This window comes from Triturus cristatus, chromosome 6, assembly GCF_964204655.1.
Source record: "Triturus cristatus chromosome 6, aTriCri1.1, whole genome shotgun sequence".
NCBI classification, from domain to species: Eukaryota; Metazoa; Chordata; class Amphibia; order Caudata; family Salamandridae; genus Triturus; species Triturus cristatus.
In genome coordinates, this window is record NC_140589.1 from 1,692,828,540 (window position 1) to 1,692,853,552 (window position 25,013).

Genomic DNA, 25,013 nt, shown 5'->3' on the forward strand with positions numbered 1-25,013 from the left:
TTACATGTGAACTTATTTGCAATGATTCCCGGTAACTTTTCTTTCCTGGGCGGTTAGATGTGAATTCTCAAAAGATGTCGGGGTTCAGCCATTTCCGGTTGCTTAAAGTTAATAAAAAGGGATACTCCAGCCTTTTGATATCTCAGCAGCATCTTTCTTCTGTATCACCATGCATTATTTTGTAGGTGTGCTTATATATGACCTTTTAATTCTTTAGGAGAAGAAATTGCACATTTTAAGACTGTAGGCCCACACTTATCCTTATTGATAAAGGTATATCTCTTCATGTTCTTTGCGTTTGTGAGCATGTCAGGTTAGCGGCGCGCTCACTGTTATGTGGAATTCGGTGTATTGTGCAAAAAGGACTCACAATATATTCCTATTTAGTAATTCTGTTTTTTAATAATTCACTCAGAATATTATTGTTTTGCATGACCTCGAGTTCTCACTTCATCTCACCATCTCCTGCTGCCAGTAGGTCTTGTAAAATTGAACGAGCCACATTTTTTTTTCATTTCTGTCCTTTGTCAATTACTCTTCTGTCCAAATCATTGCATATGTTTCTTTGGTGGTGGTCAGCGGTATCTACGACGCAAGTAAGATCTTCTCTGTTGCTGTACCACTAATTTGTCTCTTGGTTTGTTCTACTCTAGCATTGTCTTTCATGTGATTGCACCCTAGGTTTATGAAGGACATTTCTTTTGAATATCTGACTTCTGTAGTTTCAATTTTTCTTGAATATTTGTAAAACTGTGTCACAGCTAAATGGACGGCTGTGAAGAACCTCCAGGATAGTACTTCCGGAGCATATGCTAACAATAATGATATCGCGTCATTTTACAAAACACCCTTATTAAGTGGGGGGTTTTGTAGGCCTCAACAGTATTGTTGTTATTATCAAACTAGAGGACACACAGCTTATTGACCTCAGAAGAAAAAAATACGGAGTAGGCCTTGCTGGGATCGTAGCTGATAACCTGTAGGTCACTGTAGCGGTTGCTCAACCAGGTAAGCTAGACGACTTACGCATTAAGACCCACCCCGTTATGAGGTGACTTACTGATGTTTTTCATTTTCTTTGCTCCTGTGACCCTTTAAGAGCTGTACTCTTTGTTTATTTGGTAATTTCAGGCAGCTTCTTGGCAAACTTCACAATGAAATAAATGCATTTGCTGACTACGATATATTTACTCTCTAAGTAGTTACCTTAATTTTATTCCACGGTTGGGAGATATTTCACCAAGCCAAACCTAAATTCTAGTGCCCTCCGGGGTGCTTTGATAGATCATGAGCATAGAGGCTCCACCAAGGAAGACCGACAAGTAATCCGTCTGGGTGCTTGTCTCTAGAAAATGTTTGCTCTAGCAACTCAACATTGAGGGAATCTGACCGTGTGCAAAGAATCCAGGACCCTGTTTTTAGATCTGGTGTCTTTCACCGATACCGTAAATAGGGTCACCTTAAATGTTCTTTCTAGTGAAAACCTAAACCATATGCTGTCCAAAATCGGTGTTTTTGTCAGCCCTAATGTAATTGAAACTAGCCTATAGCTTCAGTATTTGCATAGATGTAGTTGGCGTTTTCTGTTCTGCACAATACTCCAGTTGAGCTCCTCTCTAGGTTCTTGGTACCAGTGGAGTGATAGCAAGTAATGCAGGGCCCCTACAAAGTGAAATGGGGGGCTCCTAGGATTGCAGTAAGTAATATACCTCCTCACAGATACAGCAGGTATGAGTGATAGCTTTTTGAGAATGTAGGGATCCCTTTTGCCCCACAGGTCACAACCCCACCTAAAGTGTAGAAGGACAGCCTGTGTCACTTCATATCAATTTTTCTAAGAATGAACCAGACACTCAGGTACCAAAAACCATTACATCAAAAACGGACTCGAGACATGGACACACGGAACAGTAATGCAGTGCCCTCACTTCACATGCAATCAGGCCTTACCTTACAAATGTTCCTTCTGGAAAGACTTCAACAGTGCCATTAAATGTGTGATCGTTCCACTGCTCACCAGGGAATTCATGGGCATAAAATGTAAGTTTCGATGGCCATGACTTGCATTCAAGTACCTATAGGATGCAACATTTGGAAACCTTACCAGTCCCTCATATACTATTCAGACATTCTCATCTGTAATCTAATTTGATGTCAGTTGCAATTAATGAACATGTAGGTAGAAATTCAACAGCCCCAACATTGTTCCCCTAACCTCACTTCTGTTAAATAAGAGGCCTGCATTGGGCAAGTTAAAGTAGTGTTTTATTGTATATTATTATGTGTGTTTAGCTTATATGGTTGTATTTATACTAACCGAATAAAAGCTTTCTGACTTGACTTGAAAGTAGTGTTTATTTTACGATGGTTGGTTGTTGCATGTGCTTTGTTAGCACTCAGATTAACACCATTTTTCACTGCTGCCAATTTGCAAATAGGGTGGTTGCACTCCTGTGAGATATCAAATGGACCATGAATGAACTCTTCTGTGGCTGTAGCTCCAAACTCCAAAGGGGCAGGCTGGTTTGTCGGTTGTTTTGATGTCTGCAGACCTAGAAATCCTGACTTCTACTTTGAGCTTCCGCACTTAATCAACTGTGTGATACTGGGCAAATGACTTTCTTTCCCTGTGTTTCAGATACCTTACCAATAAACACTGTAAGTGTATAATTTCAGTTTCAAGTGCTCGACTTTTACATAGATCAGAAAGATGGCATCTTTATATGGTTTTTAACATCCATATCAATATATGCTAGGCCATAGAGTTAGCAGCGCTTTTCTTTTTTCTGTGATCTGTGCATCACAGTAATATTGGGTTCTACTATGAAAGCAGCAGTGTGTGTCCTTGCTTTAGAGAAAAAAATATATCCGTTTTGTCGTCCTATTTTTGGCCAGATCGTTTCATTCGCCAGAGAACCTAGTTTCTGCAAGGGTATCACTTATTTCTGCAGTTTCTAATACTGCTTATGAGCGTCACCTGCTCCACATGGCAGCTTCAAGGCGCTTTGATATAGCTGAAAAATCGGCATACAGGCAGAGTCGCTACGACATTAGACAGTGCACAGCCGGCAGCCCACAATGTCAGTCTAATGCACAGTTGTCTGGGACACTGCGAGGGTTTCACGTTTTCACGGTGGGTTTGTGCTTGCTCGTACAAAGTTGTCTTCAGTGCGCTTTGTAATTGCTATTGATTGTTGAAGAGGTGGGCTGATCATTCTTAATGTTGCCATCATAGAGAGAGTTTTAGCAGATTCAGATACGGCTCTTCATTAATTATAGACCTCTGCTCTGGTTTCAGCGAATGTATTATGTATTCTAAATACAATCAAGTTACATTTAACTTTACTCTTACGTGCACAGCTCACCGAGTACAATTCTTGGGTTTTCGAAAGGTCGATCCTTAGCACAAAAAATGACCTCAAAGTTTTGATGAGTTGATGATTCGGGTGAGATGCGATCATGTGGCTAAAAGACTAAAATGGCAGGTGTAGTCCATGATGAAGGGGTTCTAAAGCCAGCATCCCCGCTTGATCAACAGTGTTATCCTCGGCGATTCCCTTTTTGCCTTCCTGTGCTTCACTTACGCTGTATGAAAACTGTATAATTGTGTGGAGCCTGGGTGTGCCTAGAGGTCAGTCCTTTCTAAAAGTGCGCTGGCTCATCGAGTGCTCTGTTTTTTGTGCCTTTACACCCTGCTCCCTCTTAATACCGTACACATGTTTACAATTCTGTAACGTGGCTTCTTTCAAACAAAATAAGGCACACCCAGAGACACTAGAGCCATGCTCGATTCAGAGCCCATCTCCCTCGTGTGCTCTCTTTCCCGCCAGCTGCCCATCACAGCGTTTAGAAACCAGCGCTCACGCGGCCGGCACTACACTAGTGTACATTACACACGCAGTTGTGTTTTGCAGTGCTGGACAGTGAGCCGGGTTGAGAAGCACGTGTTCTACTATCTGCAGCCCCTCCGTTTCTGCTGCTCCGTTGTCATTTATTGCTTGCGATGTAAAGCGTGGCTGGTAATAATATCGCGCCTGTGAGACCGGCTCACAGAAAGAGTGGTGCATGTAAGAGACCACACCGGTCTCTTCCAAGAGCACATATTCTGCAGTAATCTACACAACCCGTGCGCCTTTAGCGATCTGAGAACCAACGCATCCCTTAACCCCCACTCCTTACATCTGTGTTAACGTAGAAAAAACTCTCATTCTTAGATTGCATTTATTGTACTACAGTCCTTACTGAAGTTTAGCGCCTGGATCTGTTACGCCCCCTCTCCGCTGTGACCACACTATACTTTCAAAGTGTTGTGTATATCTCAGACTGGTGCTCTTTCCCTGCACAGAAGGAGCCCTCCCCTCCCACTGCTGGGCGCGCCTCGGCGCAGGGTCACTTGTCACTTAAGCTGCGCTCCTTCTCTCTAGCCCAGACTTGCCTTGCGTGCGTCCGGCGCTGTCCCCCCTTCGCACTCTGCCTTGCGCGCAGCTCCACAGCCCCTCTGCTGTCCGAGGCTGACAGCCTGCCCAGCCCAGCCTCCTCCTCCTTTGCTCTTTGATTTCCCCGTGTGTTTTTTTTTTCTCCCAAGTTCACTATCTCCCGAGCATCCCGGAGGGTCTCCTCTCCGGATTGGCCTCCTCCCGCCCTACGTCAGCCGGCATGTGATGCGCAGTCTTCCTGCTTCCTTCAGCCGTGTCTTAAAGTAAATCTTGCTGTAGCGCAGAGCCTCAGCTGAGCTCTGCCTGCCGGAGAGCAGCACGGTGACAGCCCGGGAGCGAGAGGGGAGCGGCGCCGAGGAGCCCAGCCTCCCATGCGCACCGAGCGCGCTCTGCCCGCACGCACGCCGCACAGCCGCCCTCCCCTTCCAGCGCATCCCACGGGCGCCTCTTCCGCGCCCTCCACCGCACACTGGACCACTTCTGCGCTTCGCACAGAGTAAGTATTTTCGCAGCACCTGTTTGTTCTCTCTTCAGTATTTTTGTGTTACTTTGGAGGAGGATGCGCTCAACGACTTATACGTTATTATTGTTTCGTGGAAGTGCAAATGTTTGGCTGAATGACATTAAAAACAGTAATCAGAAAGAAAGCACCCCAGACGCGTCTGCAGTTTGTGAAGTGTCTGAAAGCCGGGGGTTTGCGCTTGTCGTGTCCCGTTTGCATTGTTTTTTCTCCGCCTGTCGCCTTTGTTCGTGCCCTCTTTGGAAACGGGAACCCGCTCCGTATCTCCCCGTCATGTGCCTTTCGCTGTGCGCCTGGCCTCCCGTCTCCCTTTTAAACTCCCAGTGTTTGCCCTCGGATCCTCTTTGTCCTGCTCATTGTTGGCCGCCTTCTCTTTTCGCTCCCGTCAATTTGCTTGCGATTTGCATGCCCACTTCCCCCTTTTTTTCTAACGAGTCTGGCAGGGAGGTTTCACGAGTTTCATTTCAATCACGGTGACAGCTGAAATATGGAAGGTAAAAAAATCTATCTCCTCCTGGGTTGTGGAAGCGAGCAGTGGCGGGCACGGGCCGAGGTTCAAGGGGGCTGCTGTGAAGCTGGTTGGGTTTGCTCTTGCTGTGTTTTATATATGGGGTTTACTCGTGTGGAGTGATTGCGAGAGGGTATGTTTGCACTCATACATGAAGGTGCGTGAAGGGGTTTCCTTGGAACAGTGGCCTGTCCTGTCGAGAGGAGGAATGCACTAGTGTGCGATGCTTTTCACTTGTTGGGCTCTTCCTAGACTCTTAGAAAAGCTTGGCATATTTGGAGGGGCTTGAAGCACAATTAGATGGCAGGTGGTCACCGCTCCTGGGAGCCTGGAGAGTGCAGCACGCGGTGGCTACTGGCACAAGGCGCTGCGACAACCACGATGATGGCACTTTGAGGCAACCACAATGTGGGTTGTCAGTCCTCCACCTCGCTGGAGAGGTACTGTCAGGACAAAGTGCGCATGGGCACTGCCAGGCAGGTGTGTTGTGTCAAGAAAGCCAGGTGCAAGCTCCCTTTCTTTGGCTGCTCGTGAGACGGTATTGACTGTTGTTGGGGATTTTATGCATTTATGGCACACACAGTTTGATAAGGAGTGGCCGCCTAGGCGACTCAAACTTTAAAATCTGTCGTTCGCCAGTTCTGGGCATCAGATAGTCTTCCTCGCTCATGGGGTGATGAGTGCTGCTGTTTGCACTGCATACAGTTTAATAAAGTAATCGTAAGTCTTTATTGTAATCTTACAATTGTTGCTTTCATTCACTGTTCACGGTTCCTGTCCGCGTGCATCTTCATTGCTACAGTGGAGTGGTCTATTGCTGCCTTGACTTTGGGCTGTTCCTGTGTGTTAAGAGAAGTACGGATCTAGGCAGTGCCCCTGTAGAGAGAGGAGCGTCCAGCCTCAGTGGCCTCAAACACTAGCATTGCTCTAAGCGCTCCGAAGAGTGCGGCTGCGGGCTGCGCAGCTTTCCCACTTGTATTAATAACTGAAGTAACGAGGCTTCAGCTTTATAGTTTCATTAGCGACAGCAGTCTGAGGCCTCAGTTACTTTAATGACTGAAGTCTGGGGCTCTAGTTTTGTCGCTGTTTTTCTGTTAACTGACTGAGTCTTTTCTACAGCTCCAAAACATGTATTTGTGTGAAGTTTTAAAACTTCACTTTAGATGTGTTTTGAAGTAATATGTTGTGCTCCACTGTCCTTCCAAACTACTGTCTGGACATTTTGCTTGTGGGCTATTTTGGAGTTTGACGCAAGTGTATGGAAGCGCATGCCTGCTGCGCGTAGGCTTCCCAATGTTGCCTCTTGGCTGTCAGTCTGTGTCTTGTCTAGGAGTGGTGATGTTCACCTGGCACCGGTTCTTTGGTGCATTACGTCTTCATATTCAATATTGTTTGAGTGGTGCTCAATCCTGAGTTTCTCTGCGGTAACCTTATAAAGCATATGTGGAAGCGAGCTTGTACTCTACATAGAACCTAAGTCTTGCCTATTTCCTCATTTGCTGAGAGAGTAAAGGTGCCGTCTCCTTTCTCTTGTGTGTTAATGCACTGACCCTGATAATGTTTGAAAGGTTAGCTCTGTGGCAGTCTTGTAATGTGTTAGGCATGATCCGAAAGGTAGTCCTAGTATAAGACTCTTTGGTACCGGTCACCAGTTGGTAAACAGGGCATGTAGGCTGTAGGCGAGGAGAGCATGCTACTTTTGTCATTCTGGTGGTTCATGTCAGATTGAGTGCCCACCTAAGTGCTAAGTGTCTGTTCCATACACTGCATGACATTTTTTGTCCAGTTATGCCCTGAAACTTGTAAAAACAGCAAGTGGATCACAAACAAACCTGTGCTATGGAGTTACAGATATGTTCCAGTTCAAACACCGATTGAAACTCTATCTGACACTTGTGTGATGATCGGACACAACATTAATGTTTTTCACACCAACAAGGATTGTTAGATTATTGTGCCCCAATACCTGAATCTTCTATCATGCATGACCATGTACCCGGTGCGTCACACCATAAGAAAATACATTGTATGCTGCCCACCTGGTTCTAAGTGGCAAACCCTATCCATGCAGTAGAAGCAACATCTATCCATAAAGTTAAAAAAAACATACTGAGCTAGATTCCAACTTTTTTGACTCAGATGATGAGGGTGGAAGGAAGAACACATGCACTAAGACCTGCCACAAAGGTTTTTGTTAATCAATGTTTTTTCTGCAAGAGCCCCTTATCTGGCAGGGCTTAGACAGCATCCTCTGTATTCCCACCCTCAGGCCATGCATCTGTGTTCTTCGGTTCATGGTACAAGGTGTAAAAGTAATATGACGATCACAGATCTGCAATGGGGCTTCCACCCCGCTAGGAAGGTCTGTCTAATAATGGTGAAAGCTGTCTGACTCTGGGTGTTGCCCTACACCTCAAACCAGAAGGTCACTTAAAGTCATGGCATGAAGCACGCAGATGTCAAGAAGCGCGGGGACCTGCTGTAAATAAGTTACAAACGCGAGAATCTGAAATTGTGTCCTTCCTGGCCATTTCTTTAGCACAAGAGGCTGACCTTGGTTGGCGTTTGAAACACAGTGCTTTTTTTGTCCAGTTGCTCTTACTTGTTGAGCATTGCTGCCCTGAATTAATGTATTCCCGCACGCTTCATGAGCTGTGCGGCGTGCTAGTTGTTGCAGACTTTGTAGACTGAGTACCACCGACAGCTTAAATAGTGTAGCCAACAGCTATTGGGGTCATTGAACTGATCTTTTTTTTTTTGACCCACTTAAAATTTAAAAAAAACTTTAATTTTATTCTTTGGTTGCATATACATTTCGACCCCCCCCTTCATATTTGAATTGTATGGTAGTGAAAAACTGCAGACCCCCAACTAACCACATACATTTCTGTAGCAGTCAAGTGTATCAAACAGTCTCTTCCCTTGTGGCTCAATCTGGTGTATTTGAGTTTTGCCAAGAATATTCCAAATCTAATCAAAATAAGTCTCTTTTCAATGCCAGCTCCTTAACACCAGCTGAGCCTTTTGCAAAACGTTGTGACGCCTGGGGCTCAACTGTCCTTTATGCATTTTGTTAAAGGCATTGAATGTTAAATAGTATTTTTAATTGACATCAAGTTGAAATTTGCTTCATCAAAATACATGTCCCCAAAGCACACTTGTTGGGTGCCAGACTCCTTCATTTTTTAATAAGGTGGTTTCCGACTTGTCATGCAGTCCGCAGTTCACTTTTGTTACATGTGCAGGGAATTTGAATGTCATTTCTCTGTCTTGTTGTTTTGTGAAATCACCACTTTCTCATCTTGCAAAGAAGAAAAACACTTTAAAACACAGTCATTTACTTGCACTATATTACTTCAACACCCTAAAAAATGCGAACACTTATTTGGTCTCTTTTCGGGGTCTTCACCAACAGATAATGCTCACATCTGTAATTTAAAAAAAGCAAGAATAAAAATGACGTTTTCATTTTTTGTCTTAAATACAAAACCAGTCTAAAAGAGTTCGGATTCCAAATCGGATTTATCAATATGTCAGTAGTGTCTTCGACCACTTTGAAGGTCATCTGTCTTGTAATTGTAGATGACTGGTGCTCACACCTGGGAATTACTTGGGTGTTCAGACATGGCCATTCCATATGGCTCTTTGCGTATGGAGACTACATGCTCGTGCTTTAATATTGGAACGGCATGGTGCTCAGCTACAGCAATAACACGAGCATTCAAAAGGGAATTATATAGACAAACTGCCCTCTTCATGTGCAGGGAAATTAAAATGTTTGGGGAGGACATCCCCAGTTCTGTGAAATATTATTCTGCACCCTTTTTTGCAGTTGTGTTGTAGCTTTGTTCAAACTATGAATGTCATATTTTGTAACATAAATTGTATAACAAATCTTACACAAACTCTCTGTTTTATAGTTAAAAAATAACTTTCAAAGACTTTCATTAAAGCAGTATAGTGCACTGTCCATGGTAACACCATGGAAATAAATATAACTGGAATCTTTACACCATTTATATCTTCGTATCTATCTATCTATCTATCTATCTATCTATCTATCTATCTATCTATCTATCTATCTATCTATCTATCTATCTATCTATCTATCTATCTATCTATCTATCTATCTATCTATCTATCTATCTATCTATCTATCTGTCTACCTGTCTATCTACCTTTCTATCTACCTATCTACCTATCTATCTACCTATCTACCTATCTACCTATTTTTTTGTCTGTCTGTCTGTCTGCCAGTCTCTCTTATATTTCGTATATATCTTATCTACCTTCTAGTGAAAACCCACACACACACATATATATCGAGAGAGAGCGACGAAGATATCACATATGTAGACACACAACACATAATGAAATAGCGATAGATTCATAGCATATGGATGTAGAGCATAATACATACATTTAGATAGTACAAGCAGTGATTTTATGTTTTAGAAGGAGCTCTTTCCTTCATCAGTCGTTGTGTTCCTATTTTTCAATAGTGTAAAAGTAATGAACTTTATTTGCTGAAGTTTCATTTTTTACTGTAAGGCTTTTGAATGTCAACCACACGATGCCAATACAATCTTGAAAAACTCCTTGTGCTTTCATGGACAAAAACGACCCCACCAAAAATACAGGTCAAATCTTGCTTGATCAAAAGTGCCTTGGTGCATGTTTTATTGGTCAGTATCGCTCCACATTGGCTTTTAGTTGAACATTTTAAAAAATGTGGGCAATCCTGCTGAATGTCAGAAGCTGCGTTGGTTTCTTCCTCGAGATCTGAGAATGTCTCAAGTCAACAAACAGTAACTGAGCATGAAAATAAGAGTTAACTTGTATTGTGGTCCCATCCTTTCCTCAATAGACATATAGCAAGCACACGCTTGATTGTACAAAGTTTTTCATGCTGAAAATGTGTCATTTTGCATGACTAGTTAACCTAATAAAATGTAGTCACAGATGCAGTCCTTGGGCGCATGTAGATATTTCTACAGGTGAACCGAAAGAGACGGGAGCCATTCCAAAGAATCTGCATGCCGCCTTTGGCAATTCACCGTGTTATTGTGAAGATGTGCTCCGCTGAGCAAACGCGATGTTGAGTATCGGATAAACGCGGCATAAAAACATCTAGAGTCTACTTTGCAATGCATTTAATCCTAAGAAAAATACTACAGCGGGTGTTGTATGGCACATGCTTTGCTTGTTTAGCATTACTACTGAATAAGCCACAAATTATAATATTTATATGAAAAGTCTCTTTTCTATTTTCATGCAGTGCTCCTGGAAATCATGGAGATCTCATATACAGGGATGGGGTCATCCATACCTACTGTACAATTCCTGAGCTTTTACAGCATTCACTACTATCCTTGGGTACCAAATGGAATTGGCCTTTCCATCATTTGAAGCACATAGAATCTAGCTTCTGTAAATGTTACAATTTTGGTTACTAGAATGGGGTTCTTGTAGGCAAACAGCGAGCTCACAGCCTGTTTTGGGGTCTTCACCTTGAATAAAACAACATTGACCCTGTGGGAGTGGCCCATTAGGGCTGGGAGAGTACCGGTACCCACCCATTAGGCATGTCTGTCCATTTAAAGCACTGCCTCATTGTTCAGGTACCTTCAGTAAGGGAGCTGCCTTTTGTTTATTTTACGCTAAACAACAACAGCGGCATTTTCTGCATCCCATAGTGAAAAGAATCCCAGACAATTAAGTGAAAGTTGTCCCTGTAACCTTTAAAGTCCTTTCCACCATTCACGCAGAGGCATTAGAACCCAATTACTTTCATTTCGAATGAAAATTGAAAACTAATCCAAATCTGATCTAGCTTCTTGTTTTAACTGAACATCTTAAACAGAGTACTACTTTCATCTTCTTTGGAAATATGCATCTCAGTGCTCTAAATTTAATCAATCGCTTGTCTGTGTTCTTATAATCTACTGTTTCCTCTGAAGATAAACAGTATCATTTTAAGCATTTGTGCAAGGAAATCATATTACTGGTGCTTAAGCAGTTTTTGTATTTTTTTTCTCCAATTTTAATCCTTCATAAACCAGTGGAGCAGAAATATTCAAAAATGTTTCATTTCAAGTAGAGTGCATAATAAATTGTAATAATTGTAATGTGCCATAAATCCTAGGGCTTTTGCATTTTGCATTTGATTCAGGATTGAGGTCAGGAAATTTGGAGAAATTTAAAGAAAATGATTCATCAGTCCTTTTGTTCTGTTGGCCAGGGTCCCAGGATTCTCGAGCTGTGCCCAGCTGACAGGCTTGTGAAGATGGCACAGTAACAGTCCAGTGATGCCTGACCATGACAGCACAGCCCTCTTAAGCAGGCAGACCAAGAGAAGACGAGTAGACATCGGCGTGAAAAGGACTGTAGGGACCGCATCTGCAATTTTCGCAAATTCAAGAGCGACGTTTTTTAATGCCATGAATTCCCAAGGTTCTGAGCAGGATGTTGAGTATTCCGTGGTGCAGCATGCAGATGGGGAGAAGTCAAACGTGCTCCGCAAGCTGCTGAAGAGGGCAAACTCATATGAAGATGCCATGATGCCTTTTCCAGGGGCAACCATAATTTCCCAGCTGTTGAAAAATAACATGAACAAAAATGGTGGCAATGAGCCCAGTTTCCAGGCCAGTGGTCTCTCCAGTACGGGCTCTGAAATCCACCAGGAGGACATGTGCAGCAACTCTTCGAGAGATAGTCCCCAAGAGTGTCTTTCTCCTTTTGGCAGACCCCCAATGAGCCAGTTTGATATGGAACGGTTGTGTGATGAGCACCTGAGAGCAAAGCGTGCCCGTGTTGAGAACATCATCCGAGGGATGAGCCATTCTCCGAATGTGTCAATGAGGGGCAATGAAAATGAGAGAGAGGGAGCCCCGCAGTCCATAAGTCCCCGAGAAAGTTACAGAGAAAATAAACGCAAGCAAAAGCTGCCCCAACAGCAGCAGCAGAGTTTCCAGCAGCTGGTTTCGGCTAGAAAAGAACAGAAGCGCGAGGAGCGCAGACAGCTGAAACAGCAGCTGGAGGACATGCAGAAACAGCTGCGCCAGCTGCAGGAGAAGTTCTACCAAATCTATGACAGCACCGATTCTGAAAACGATGGTAACCTGTCCGAAGACAGCATGCATTCCGAAATCATGGATGGCAGAGCAGCGGACTCAGTTGGGAGGTCCGACCACGAAATGTTTGACTTAGACCCTGGACAGTTCATTGACCGGGCACGGGCCCTGATTAGGGAACAGGAAATAGCAGCTGAGAATAAGCCTAAAAGAGAAGGTCACAGAGAAAAAGACCATGGACACAACTCTTGCCACCCAGAAGGCAAGCACTTAGCCGAAACACTGAAACAAGAGCTAAACACTGCCATGTCACAAGTCGTGGACACAGTGGTTAAGGTTTTTTCATCCAAACCCTCCCGCCAGCTTCCTCAGGTCTTCCCACCTCTTCAGATCCCCCAAGCTAGATTTGCAGTGAACGGGGAAAACCACAACTTCCACACCGCCAACCAGCGCCTACAGTGTTTCGGTGACGTAATCATTCCAAATCCTCTAGACACCTTCAGCAACATGCAGCTGCCCAGCTCTGCTGACCAAACTGAAGCACTGCCCTTAGTAGTCCGTAAAAACTCATCCGAACATTCTGCCTCTGGCCCGCCTCCTGGTAGCCACCATCCTTCTCTCCATCAGTCACCACTTTCAGCAGCTGCAAGCTTTGCCTCATCCTCTTTCCGCCACCCTTTCCCACTTCCCCTCATGGCATACCCATTTCAGAACCCAATGGGGGTCCCCACTGGCTCTTTTTCAGCCAAAGATAGAGCCTCCCCTGAATCACTGGACTTAACCCGAGAGACTGCCAGCTTACGAACCAAGATGTCTTCTCATCACTTGAATCACCACCCCTGCTCACCAGCACACCCGGGCAGCACAAACGAAGGTCTTTCCTTGTCTCTCATAAAGTCTGAGTGCGGTGACATGCAAGATATGGCAGAAATATCACCGTATTCTGGCAATGCAATATCCTTTTTAAGTATGTTCTAAAAGATTTGCGAGAAAGTAAACTAATCTGTTGATTTATGTGTTTTGACAATTTCAGGTTCTTCACAAAGTGTGGTTGAGATGTATCTTGACAATTAAAGCCACCTTCGCTCTGGTTGCTCTCGATTTGCCCTCTTGCAGCAGACATATCATACACATGTGGATGCATGCCTTAGGTACACAAGGTTGGGTATTGTGTCTATGTCCTACAGCTACCTGGACAAGAGACACGTGACCGATGTGTAGCATTCCTACTGTAGGACATGGCATATAGAAAAACACCCCTGCAGTTTTGAAATATGGGCCACCGTTCTAAGAATTTTAATTCCATATCGAATCAAGTTGTTCTCCTGCATGCAATCCAGGGCTTTTTCCATGTGAGCAATTACCGCGAGTGATTATCAGCGGTAGATGTGAACACGCAGGGTATTTAATCTGCTCCTTTCCTGGCCTACTGTGCCTAGTTCACAGTACCTAATATTACAATTCTAAGTGCCTGGTCTCCAGTTAGTTCTTCATTTCTTGTTACTGTTAGCTGTTATGTCCGTGGGCATGTGCGCCAGTTTCTGTCCCCTAAGACTTATGGCAAATATTGATTTGTATTGACCCTTTGTCGTTTTAATGATGGGTGTCGTAGCGAGTCAAACTAAAGCTACTCATTTTATCAAACAAGAATAGATACAAGTCTGAATCTATTCTGCTGCTACTTTTCAGACATGTAGTCTACAGGTTACTTTCGACTTTCAGCAAACTAAGCCAGATCACTAACTTCACAAGATGCTCCCCCCCCCCTCGAAATGCACACCCTTGATGCTAATCTTGTGCACGTGACACCCTTTCTCTAGAGAGCTTCATTAAGTTACTGATAAGTTTTATCATGGCCCTCCTTCTGTGGTCACCTTCTGCTGGGGTTCACTCATCTGCTTTGCTGCACGCATGGCCCCTTGGGTCCATTTCAAGAATTTAAGTTTGTAGTGGGCTCAAAGATATGCTTTGTGATGCCCATCCCAATTTTCTCACTTATTTGCATTTGTTGAACATATTCACAATAAGTACTAGAAAAATTCAGTTCGACCAGAGCCTGTTACTCCCGTCAGGCATCCCGCCGTCTTGTCTTCTCCAAGGTACTAAACAGAGTGTCCTTGTTACATTTTAAGTTGGGAATGTGTTGAAAGGGATCTACTCAGTCATAGGATAGAAAGGAGACCGAATGCCCTTTCATCCTCAATGATACTAAGAAAAAGTGCTTCACTCTTCTAAAGGAAACTGATGTATTGGTGCCTCATTCTCAGGCTCAACAATGTTCCCTCACTTATCCTTCCAAAGCTTTGAAAGCGCTACAGTTGAAACTGGATCAGAATAAATTAGAGTCAATATTGACACCCAGGGCCCAATTCAGAAGGCTTTTAGAGGTAGTAGTTTTGTCTTAGTTGGGAATTACACCTGATTTTCCTGGCCCGAGTCATAAAGCACTGTGGGTAGATGCATTTTACTCCAGACTTGGATGTGACTTACTCATGTATTTTCAGGAGTAAGACATGCTTACACCAGGACAAAGATTTTGTAGGTCACAAAACATGTTTTTCTGTTCATAAACAAGTCTTCCTCTTAATGCTAGCCCTGGATTGACAGTCGGACATAACTACAAACAGGTAATACTTTATCAGTCAGGCTTGTATATTCAGGAGTAATCCACACTTAAGACTAGAATAGGACAGACACACAGAATAAGCTTAGTTTGTGAAGCTCAAAATTGTATAAGTCTTTAATGAATTGCACAAAGGTAAACAGAGACCACTTATTAAACCTTCTGGATTATGTTTTTGAAAGTTAACTATACAGCTTAATCTGGTCCTACAAATTACAGACCCAGATTAATAGAATGAATCTGCAGGTGTGTGTGAGCATAGAGAGCACTTGCTTTTTTGGTCAAACTGTAAGTATAGGAGTAGAGGTCATAGAAGTGAAAAGGGAGCTTGTGTTACTGTTGTAGCCAACACCCCCCAATTCTTATCTGTGTCTATTTACAATTATTGACAAATGCCGTTCCCCACACTTGATGCACTTAACACATTGCACCCACTTCTAGTAAGGGTAAGTGATGCAGTGAGTTTGGCAAAACTACTCCAAACAACCCATTTTTTGTAGGTATGTGGAGATGTAGGGAAAAAGATTCCTTCAACTGAGAACATGTTTTCCCAGTGGAGGAACAGAAGAAGAACTGAGGAACTGTATATTTGTCCTAAGCCTACGATGATCTACTGTTCACTCTACGGACAGTCTCCATTCGTAGTATTAGTGACTGACAGACGTATGCCAGGGAAACTAAGACTATTGAAGTTTACTCTCTTGTATTTCTGTCTCTTTTGTGACTCACTAGAAATGGATCAAACTTTCTAGGTGATGTGTGTATGCCTAGCTAACTAGGCTTATCCTCCTGTTATGTTAACCTTCAATGCATTTCGATGAGTGACGCTGATTTAGGTTTGGCTAGTGGGAGATTCATGATGTAGTTTCCAGTGCAGGGCATTCATTTAGTTTCCGGTGGCATGGAATCACCTAGGACATGCAGTCAGTTACCCCAAGGTGTGCCATGTCGAGGTGAATTGTTCTCGTGGTGTTCTTATCCATTTGGGTTTTGCTGCTTGTAGTTTTGCTTTACTTTTTGCACATGCGCAGCTAGAAGTATCAGATTGCAAGGAAAAAACAGGACTAGACAAGGTGCTTTTACAGCTGACGTCTGGCACCTTGAAATCTGTTATGCTTGAAACTGTGTGCTGCATAAGCAATATGCACACTTCCTTTTGTTGCACTGCACAAAAGGTTGTAGATTTGCTGCGCCTAGCATTGTTCCTGGTCCTGTTCTAGAAAGAGCTACACCATCTTATTCAAAAGGCATTTTATGCACAAAGATCAGCCACCGTGCGCCTGTGTGAGGACCGCTCGTGTACCTCACACAGGCGCACGGTGGCTGATCTTTGTGCATAAAATGCCTTTTGAATAAGATGGTGTAGCTCTTTCTAGAACAGGACCAGGAACAATGCTAGGCGCAGCAAATCTACAACCTTTTGTGCAGTGCAACAAAAGGAAGTGTGCATATTGCTTATGCAGCACACAGTTTCAAGCATAACAGATTTCAAGGTGCCAGACGTCAGCTGTAAAAGCACCTTGACATCGCAGCATGTGGCGTTACATATACTTTGTCTCTGTTAGTAGGCTATTACACAGACTTTTTGAAACTTTCTTTATTACAATTTATTGACTGCATCTTAAACACACTAATAACAGACACAAACTTAAATTAGCAAATCACTAAATGACAAATAATATTTAAAGTATTAAGTACCCAAATTGTTTAAACTGCGGTTGTCAAGTGCACTAGAAACACAGTGTTAGCAAAAATGTCATGATGTGTCCTTTTTCAACTACGCTATCTATACATTGTTACGTACCAATTTACATGTCAGTATTTCCATGCTTAGTATATCGATTTTACCTCAGCCAAGGGACTCTGACATACGTGCTGTAATAGAAATACCTCGCTCATAATTCGGCATACTATGAGTACACTGAACAGACGCTTCTTCTCTGAGTAAGCAAAGTGACAACAGACCACCTTGACTTCAGTCAACATGAATGTCTTTACCGTAAATGGTGGCCAGACTCCAAACGCACCATGTAACCAAACAAATGGCATAAAAATGCTGGTAACATAACATAACATAAACAGAGTACTTGAGTGATCGCCAGGCCCTGAGTTGTGCTCAATAAAGCTCATAAAATAGACAGATACAATTATGTAGAAACAATGGTGCTGATTGTCAAAAGCCTTTATGAGTATGGAAAGTAGTACTAGTAGTAAAAGTTCCAAGAGGACACATCCCTTCTATTTATACTCATTTATACAAATATTCCCATTTTATTCTCATGTTTGCTGTTTTGGAGCCATTTCGAAAGGTGTGTAAGAGTGCGAAAACAAGTACTTTGGGAGTACCCCTGTGTGTACCCTAGCATGCCTTTCTGACCCTGCCCAGACATGTATTTAATGCTGCTATAAAGTGAGATGCGAGACACGAGAAACGGCCGTCAAATGTGCGGCAGTGGAGTGAATTCAGGAGTTGCAGGGAAAGACAAAGACATGGATGTGCCAGCAGTGCGCAGCTAACCTGAAATCTGCCTCAGTGGAAGGTCAGGAGAGGGGACCCATTATCAGCCAGCGTATCTTGCCTTTAGTTTACAAGTGAGCAAACAAAATGATACAGGTACTGATTTATTCAAGCTGCATCGAGTTCTCCCTTCCACCCAGAGGTCTGTTTTCAGGCCTCGTGCAGCTGCTTGCTATGCATGATTAACCTCCGCTCAGCCATACACAGAAATCTTTTGTCATTACAGCCACAAAGCAAATTATTTTGGAGAGCTGAGGGACACAATTAAAGATGGAACTCAGCTGTTGTAAACTTCCAAGACTGCTATACTGCTATTTTTACCACCTTCTCCATTTTTTCACATTTTTGTATTGTCTTTTTTTTTTTTAACTCATCGCAGTTTTTTTCCTTCATGATGAAAGGGATTTTGTGAATTTAATTAAAATGCGATTGGAGGAGATCTTCTGCCCTACTTTTTGATTTGAAACCGACCTTTTGAGCGTAAAGGTTTCATCTGTAGGCCCGCTGCCGAGATGATAAATATTAGCTCAAAATCATTGCTTGATAAACATTTATTCAATGAAGCCATGGTAAATGTTCTTTTAAACATTAATGCGAAGACATTCTGTTTCTTTTTTACTACAACTAAATGAAACTCTGCCTGTTTACGCTGGAGAGCTCCACTGGGGGAAATCACTAGAGGGCAACGCTATAGATAGCCATTTACATTTGTGACTGGACGATTTTGCCATTTAGGGTAATACTACACATTCCTAACATACTGGCATTGATTTTTTTATACTTTTTTTTGTTTCTCGCTGCAATCTAAACCGAACTAATTGCCCTCTACATTTGTTATACATATGCTTCTCACATAGGAAAAAACATAATTACATTTAGAAAACAAGAACAGACGATAAAACGGAAGTGTTGCAAAGCAGTGACAGGGTTTTAGAGATAAGAGCTGGTTTGGGGTCTGTGTACTGGGACTCGAGAGTTTTCAGAGGGTTTCATTTGAATCAGAGTCCCAGACCTCTCCTTTAAGTACTAGCAGTTTGTAAACACTGAATACAAACTAGGTTTATTCCATATCTTCCTCTTTTCTTCTGATGCTGTGTTATGAAAGCTTGGGATTCTACCAACCATATTTAGCATGCCTTTTATTTCTGGATTTCTGACGTTGCGCGTCATTTAACGGCAGTGGCCTAATTTAAGAACGTCCTACTGGTGGGCCTAGCCTTCAGTGAAAAGTAGAAATGGTAACTGCATGCACAGTACTATCACAGGGTAGATGAGTAGACAATATGGACACTGCTCACATGAGTGGGAGCCCTTACTAACAAGAACACTAAGGGGGTATGATGTATGCTATCAGTAGCAAAGCAGTCACTTGCCCTGATCATAGTGAAAATGAGGCATATTTCATTAAATGTACTTTGCCTGTATCTTGTGTGAATATAGCGCAAGAGGAGAAGTCTCGTATACAGAAGTGGTGTGAGATACCAACTGGGGACTGGTTTATGGACAAACTGTCCACTGCAGTTTTACAGGTTCTCACAAACCTGTGTCGAGCAAGTGAAAATTAACACGAAATTGAACATTCATGAACTAGAAAGAATTTTTGCAAATTTCATTTAGAACAAAATACCCACATTTCACAAAATTCTGTCCAGGTATTAAAATTACTCGTTTCATTCATGTGTTCTAAATATTCTTTTCTCATAACCACCAACCTTTCATATTTTCCTGGGCAATCTGTCTCTTTCTCATTATGTCCTAATACTTCCATGGGCAATGTGAACATATACCCACACATACCATGTTAAAAGTAAAACACATGTCAGGAAGCCATCCAGTCTAATACGTGTTTAACGCAAAAATAGAAAACAACAGAGTGAATAATAAAACAAGCTATTTCAACTGACCAGAGTTTATGGAATTGCGTAGTACAACATATATATATAAGGTTTAATAGACTTGTATTGAGAGAAAAAACACACATACATACATGCACATATAATATATATATATATGTTTGTGTGTATGTATGTGTGTGTTTTCTCTCAATTAAAGTCTAGCAAACCTAATGTGACAGGGACGCGTTACTTTCAGCAAAAACTTTTCTAGCAAGCAGGTGGCAGAACCTTCTGAGGAAAGCTTAAGACATTCTTGAGGAGAAGATATCATTCATAAATACAATACCGAGTTCATCAGTCTCCCAAAATCCCGCTTCTAGCTGCCAACACTGAAACCGAGGTTACACTTTGCAGAAATATGCAAAGGTAGCACTCTTAATAAAATGGCTTCTGGGCTTACTATAGTCTTGAATCTTAGCAAGCCTGATTGAGGCTAAAAAACACTTCAGATCAATAAGAAAGCACATCCATATTTAATTAGGACATATATTGGTATACACAGTGATGTGCAGATATATATATATATATATATATATATATATATATATATATATATATATATATATATATATATATTCTAAAAATGATAATGTAGAAATACATAATTATGAATAATTATGTTTTCACAATATATTTTATTTTTATGAATTCATTAGTTCTTTACCATACATACAAAGCACTATATTCAGTTTTAGTATTTGGTACAAAAAAGTTGCTCTACTCACCTCCGCTCTGCACATTTGTGCTCCATTTTATACTCATTTTAGAAAACCAAGAAAACTACATGCTGGTCCCAAATCATATGTTTCCCACTACTTATGCCACACTAGTTTCTCTGATGTCACATGTGACTTGTGATAGAACACAAAGGTAAGAGAACCCCCTGAAGGTAGGATTGGTGATAAGGGATAAAGACTAATTATGGCAGAGGTATGAAAAGCAGATACTCTATAAAGTATTCTTTAGACAATATCAAAACACATTTTAATATCAAAGGGATTTCAATTTGATTTCTTTTTTAAGCATAATTGATTAAATCACCCTGAGTTGTGTGAGGAACTGAAGTCCTTTTCCATGACTGCAAATGGATGATGTGGGATCAAAATGCTGTTTGACATTCTGCAAAAAAAAGTGTTGCTTACTGCTGTGAGAATAGACATGGTGAAAAGACTTGTGATGATGAAAATGCGTTAAGGCAGAATGTGGGTTATTGGACCCTGACAGTTTGCTGCTAAACTAACTAATTACAGAGTTGATGCAGCCAGAAGAAAACAAAATAAATGTGCATCTTTGTCTTATTTGCAGTGCAGGTCATGATTTGTCTCTGGATTTTTCATTCTACTAAGGAACAATTGATTATTTGTATCCTAATTATGTATTTTTTTTAATAATGCCCTTTCCTTCCCCACGTTTTTTATCATAATAAGGCTTACACTCCAACCAAAATGCAGTATGAAGATAGAAATTGAGCGTACTTAGGCGTTAACTCTTAGTGCATTGAATTCTTCACTTTGATTTTTGTAAATGGCATTTCTACAAAAATATTCTGTGTTTGTTTGTGCGTTCAGACATGAAAGTCTTACATATACATTCAGAAGAAGCCTTAAAAAAATAAGGAAGTACTGAAATCATTGGCTAAATTGTCATTGTACCTTCATCTTCACCAATGACAACTAATCTGAAAAGTGGTCTGTACGGGCATGCAACTTTCCTTGATTAACAGTGATCATGCCGGGTGTGTTTGCACCCCACACATAAAAGGTAGCTAAAGTAACCTTAAGGGTAAAATTACATTAAATGTAATTGTGAAATGCAATTTGTTTTCACTGCCCTCGGTTTTACTGATGACACTACATACCCATCGCAGCTAGTTAATGCACTGCATATGTTTACAAAGATGCATGCACACTGTGCATCTTGGATTGCACAGTATTATTTGTAAGTGTTTTGATGGGCATAAGGTGTCACAAATTCGCATGAAACAGTTCTGTATGCTTTCAAGTATAGTCAGTAAACACCCCACTGCAGCACACCCTAGTGCGATGAGGTACAAAACCACCTAGTGTGTGTGTGGTGTGATAAAGCATGCCCTAAACAATACATCTGCAAGGTCAGTTTGGTTTTTCAATTGAAGTCACCGTCTTTGAATTTTAAAAATCCAAGTGTGTAAGTGAGAAGAGCAACAGGTTTCAACCTACCATTTCCTCTTTCAAAGCAGGTGCTTAACTAATAGGCTGCACTTCCTCTTTGGACTATTCCTCATTTGTGGTTTGAAATCCCAACTTGGCAAGCACACACTTTCAGAGAATTACTGCTCTCTATTTTTGTCTCTCCTTGCTGTACAAAATAGAGTCCAATATGATGGGATTAGTGTGTTTCTATTGAAACCAAACAGCATTTTTATTCGGAATTCAACATAGACAGCTATTGAATATATTGTATCTTTATATTTCCTTCTGTATTTATTAATTTAGGGGGTTTAAAAAAGCACTGTTTGTCAACAAGTCTACTTCAGAATGTTGAACAGTCCTGTTGAGATTAATTGAAATTTCTCCCCATAATGTAAAAGACCAAACCCTGACACTACAGTATGAAGCAATGAATTTTATTTTGCGCTATCGTTGAATTGCTCTCCGCCTTTCTTTCTCTCGTTATTTCCTTTTTTCTAATGTGAAGTTAAGTCTCACGAATTCTTCAATATAACACATTGTCAGGCAGAGTTAATTCTGTGAATGTGTAATTGAGCCCTAAAAGATTGGACATTTGAAAAGACTGTGTGCCTGAAATGATCACTTTGATTGGTGCTTCTTTTTATGGATCAATTAAGAGCACTGTATTGAATAGCTAACCATAAATTATAGCATGTATGTAGCGTACTAAGTCATAAATAGGCTGTGCTGTTCTTCTCTCCTCATACAGCGCCAAGACTCCTCGGCATAAGTGCGCTTAACAAATATTTCAGTCAGTCAGTGCTTCAGTTTAGAAGTAGGACTTTATGTTCCTTATTCCAAATTTCTGGGATCACTTTGTTTATGACTTGCATACCTCAAAGCTTTTCAACTCAGAGCAATACTGATTGCAAAGGCAAGTTTAATGAGACATAGAAAGACGTATACCAAATTTGATAATATTCAGACAATTCGGATAATATTTGATAATAGTCAGGCTTTTGACTAATATTGTCTAGCAAAAATAGTCTACATGTAAGATGGAGGTAGACAATGTTACCAGAACATCTGAGTATCCCACAGACTTACCTTTCAGGAAAATTGGTCTGTGCTTCTTCATTGGTGAAAATGGCTGTAATGCTTAGGCAGGTGTGTATAGCCGCATGCATAGTCCATTTCAACTGAATGTGGCCTTTTTGCTGTCCGCAGTTATTTGTTTTTCTCAGCTATCGTCGTCGCTCTTCAACTAGAAACTGAATTGAGTTGCCCACACACCTAGCATTGGAAATGGAGGGAGTTGAAACTATTGTGTCATGTGTAGTGGTGCAGCCTACTCCTCTACAATATGTTAAAAGAGAAATGCAATACTTGTCAACACCATAAAGAATCTTGTCAGGTGTCTGTTTCTGCGATGGAAGCCTTTTTGTAGGGCACTCCTGTTCATTCTCTTTTTCCCTGGTTTAACTCCCAAACTGATCTCTTTCCTAACCTGCAGCAAGCAAGATTACTCCATTGCATTGAAAATAACAGCCAATTGTACCTAAGGGTTGTGGCTGCTGTGTCTTTTGCTGCAGCTAGTGTTTTGTGCGGTTGGTAGCAGGCAGTGTTATTTCCTGGAAACATCTAAATCAGCAATAAACGTTTTTCATATCCCCTTAACACCCAAAATATTCTAACTGCATGCATTGTGTCCCACACCCTCTATCACTTGCATTGTCTGCCAAAAACCTCAACATGCTTTTCAACCTCTCTGAGCAACCGGAATCTTTTATAACAGCTCAACATCAAGTCTTACTTTCCCTCCAACACAGCCAATGTGGTGATGACGGCATCAGGCTTTAGCAATTTTTATTCTTATAGTGACGTACCATAGGTTTCCCTTTCCACTCCTTCTCCCCTCTACACAAAGTTCTTAACTTTGTCCAATAATTCTTTGCAATTTCTCTAGGAGCCTGATAAAAATAACCCAATGCAAACTGCTGAATTTAATTGTTAAAGCCACCAACACTACCCCCACCCACCCCGCTACAATCTCCTCTCCGTGACTCTTCATCTGCTGAGTTCTAACTTGAAATCTGTGATCATCTTGGTAAAAAAGTATTTGTTCCGCCAAAACTTCCTTGTGTTGCCATGAGGTTCCTGACTGCAACTTTACTGGGACCTTTCCAGTAGCACTTGCACCCTGCTGAACTGTGTGTGATCTCCCCACTTCAGATCTTCAAGGGTGATCTTGAATCTATCCACTAAAAGAACGTAGTAATGGGTAACAATGTCTAGAACCCTATAGTCATACTTTCATTCTCTTCTCCACCAGCAAATCCATTACTGGCATTATGTACTATATATAAATGTATCATCTGTGTGTTCTATCTTCATTTACCAAACACCATTGTTTGTAACTTCTGGACATATGAATACATTCAAGATGACTCCATGTACTGTTGCCGTTGTTGCCTAATAGAGGTGCTATTACTCTCTAAATAACAAAATATTTTTGCCCCTGTAAAAGATGCAGGAGTTCATTTTCCAGTGACAAAGTGGAGGCATTACACCCATATTTATTGGTGATGTCAAACTTAAGTGTTTCTTCATGAGGGAAACACTTTCCTCTCAGAGAAAAAGTTACATGGACTACTGCGCATTCGCACACTTTTTACACAAGCAGACTTTTCCAGTTGGGGGAAATTATTCATGCGTTCTCTGTCAGTCATTGAAATCTGTTTCAGATGTGGAAGGAAACCTGCGGTAGTAGTTTTTGAATATTTCTGTCTGCAACTTTTGAAAATTGGCCCTCTGTATTTAATCATAATAACTTAAATAGTGCCTCTTACAGCATGACTGCTGCTTCTATGCAATGTAAATAACAAGTGTTACTAGTACCCATTTTATTGGCACTGTATTCACCAAGTAGCTCAGCGACATGCATTTGAATTGCTTAGGACTAGTTTAGTTTACCGATAGTGGGTTTGCCAAGAAAGGAAACACTGATCCTGTTAATAGAACATGGTATCGTGATCAACTTTCACCTAGACAAACTATTGCCTCTTGTTCAAGAGACATTTATGAGTCAAACAGCACTCTGTTTCCAGCTACTCTGTGCTCTTCCTCTAGTCGCTAGCCATGTAAATATGTCTAAACAAAAATAATGTGCTTGGCTCAGACAGTTTCTCTTACCTTCTTCAGGGCATCCTTGCCTAACCTGTGACACGGGCCCTCGTGAGCAGGTTTTGCAGGCTGTACTTGTGCCATAGGGAAACTAGATTTCCTGCACC

At 41.6% G+C, this 25,013-nt stretch overlaps 1 protein-coding gene and 1 long non-coding RNA gene across 15 annotated transcripts in view; one reads left to right on the top strand and one right to left on the bottom strand.

The window, feature by feature from the left end:
- LOC146821846 (uncharacterized) overlaps window positions 1-4,614 on the bottom strand; it is a 55,719-nt gene extending 51,105 nt beyond the window's left edge. Inside the window, exon 1 of the long non-coding RNA XR_014963202.1 lies at window positions 4,436-4,614. This is a non-coding gene — a long non-coding RNA (uncharacterized LOC146821846). The remainder of the gene's footprint in view (window positions 1-4,435) is intronic.
- Window positions 1-25,013, top strand: part of PROX1 (prospero homeobox 1) — a 105,807-nt gene that overhangs the window by 3,091 nt on the left and 77,703 nt on the right. For 6 of the 14 annotated variants that reach the window (XM_085612912.1, XM_085612900.1, XM_085612903.1 and 3 more), the window contains exons 1-2: window positions 4,798-4,932; window positions 11,706-13,491. In XM_085612912.1, the coding sequence (XP_085469038.1) occupies window positions 11,773-13,491 (1,719 nt within the window). In that variant the 5' untranslated portion in view covers window positions 4,798-4,932; window positions 11,706-11,772. Of the gene's footprint in view, window positions 1-4,797; window positions 4,933-5,345; window positions 5,451-11,705; window positions 13,492-25,013 lie in introns of those variants that run through there. The other 8 variants (XM_085612897.1, XM_085612901.1, XM_085612902.1 and 5 more) reach the window with 3 other exon arrangements.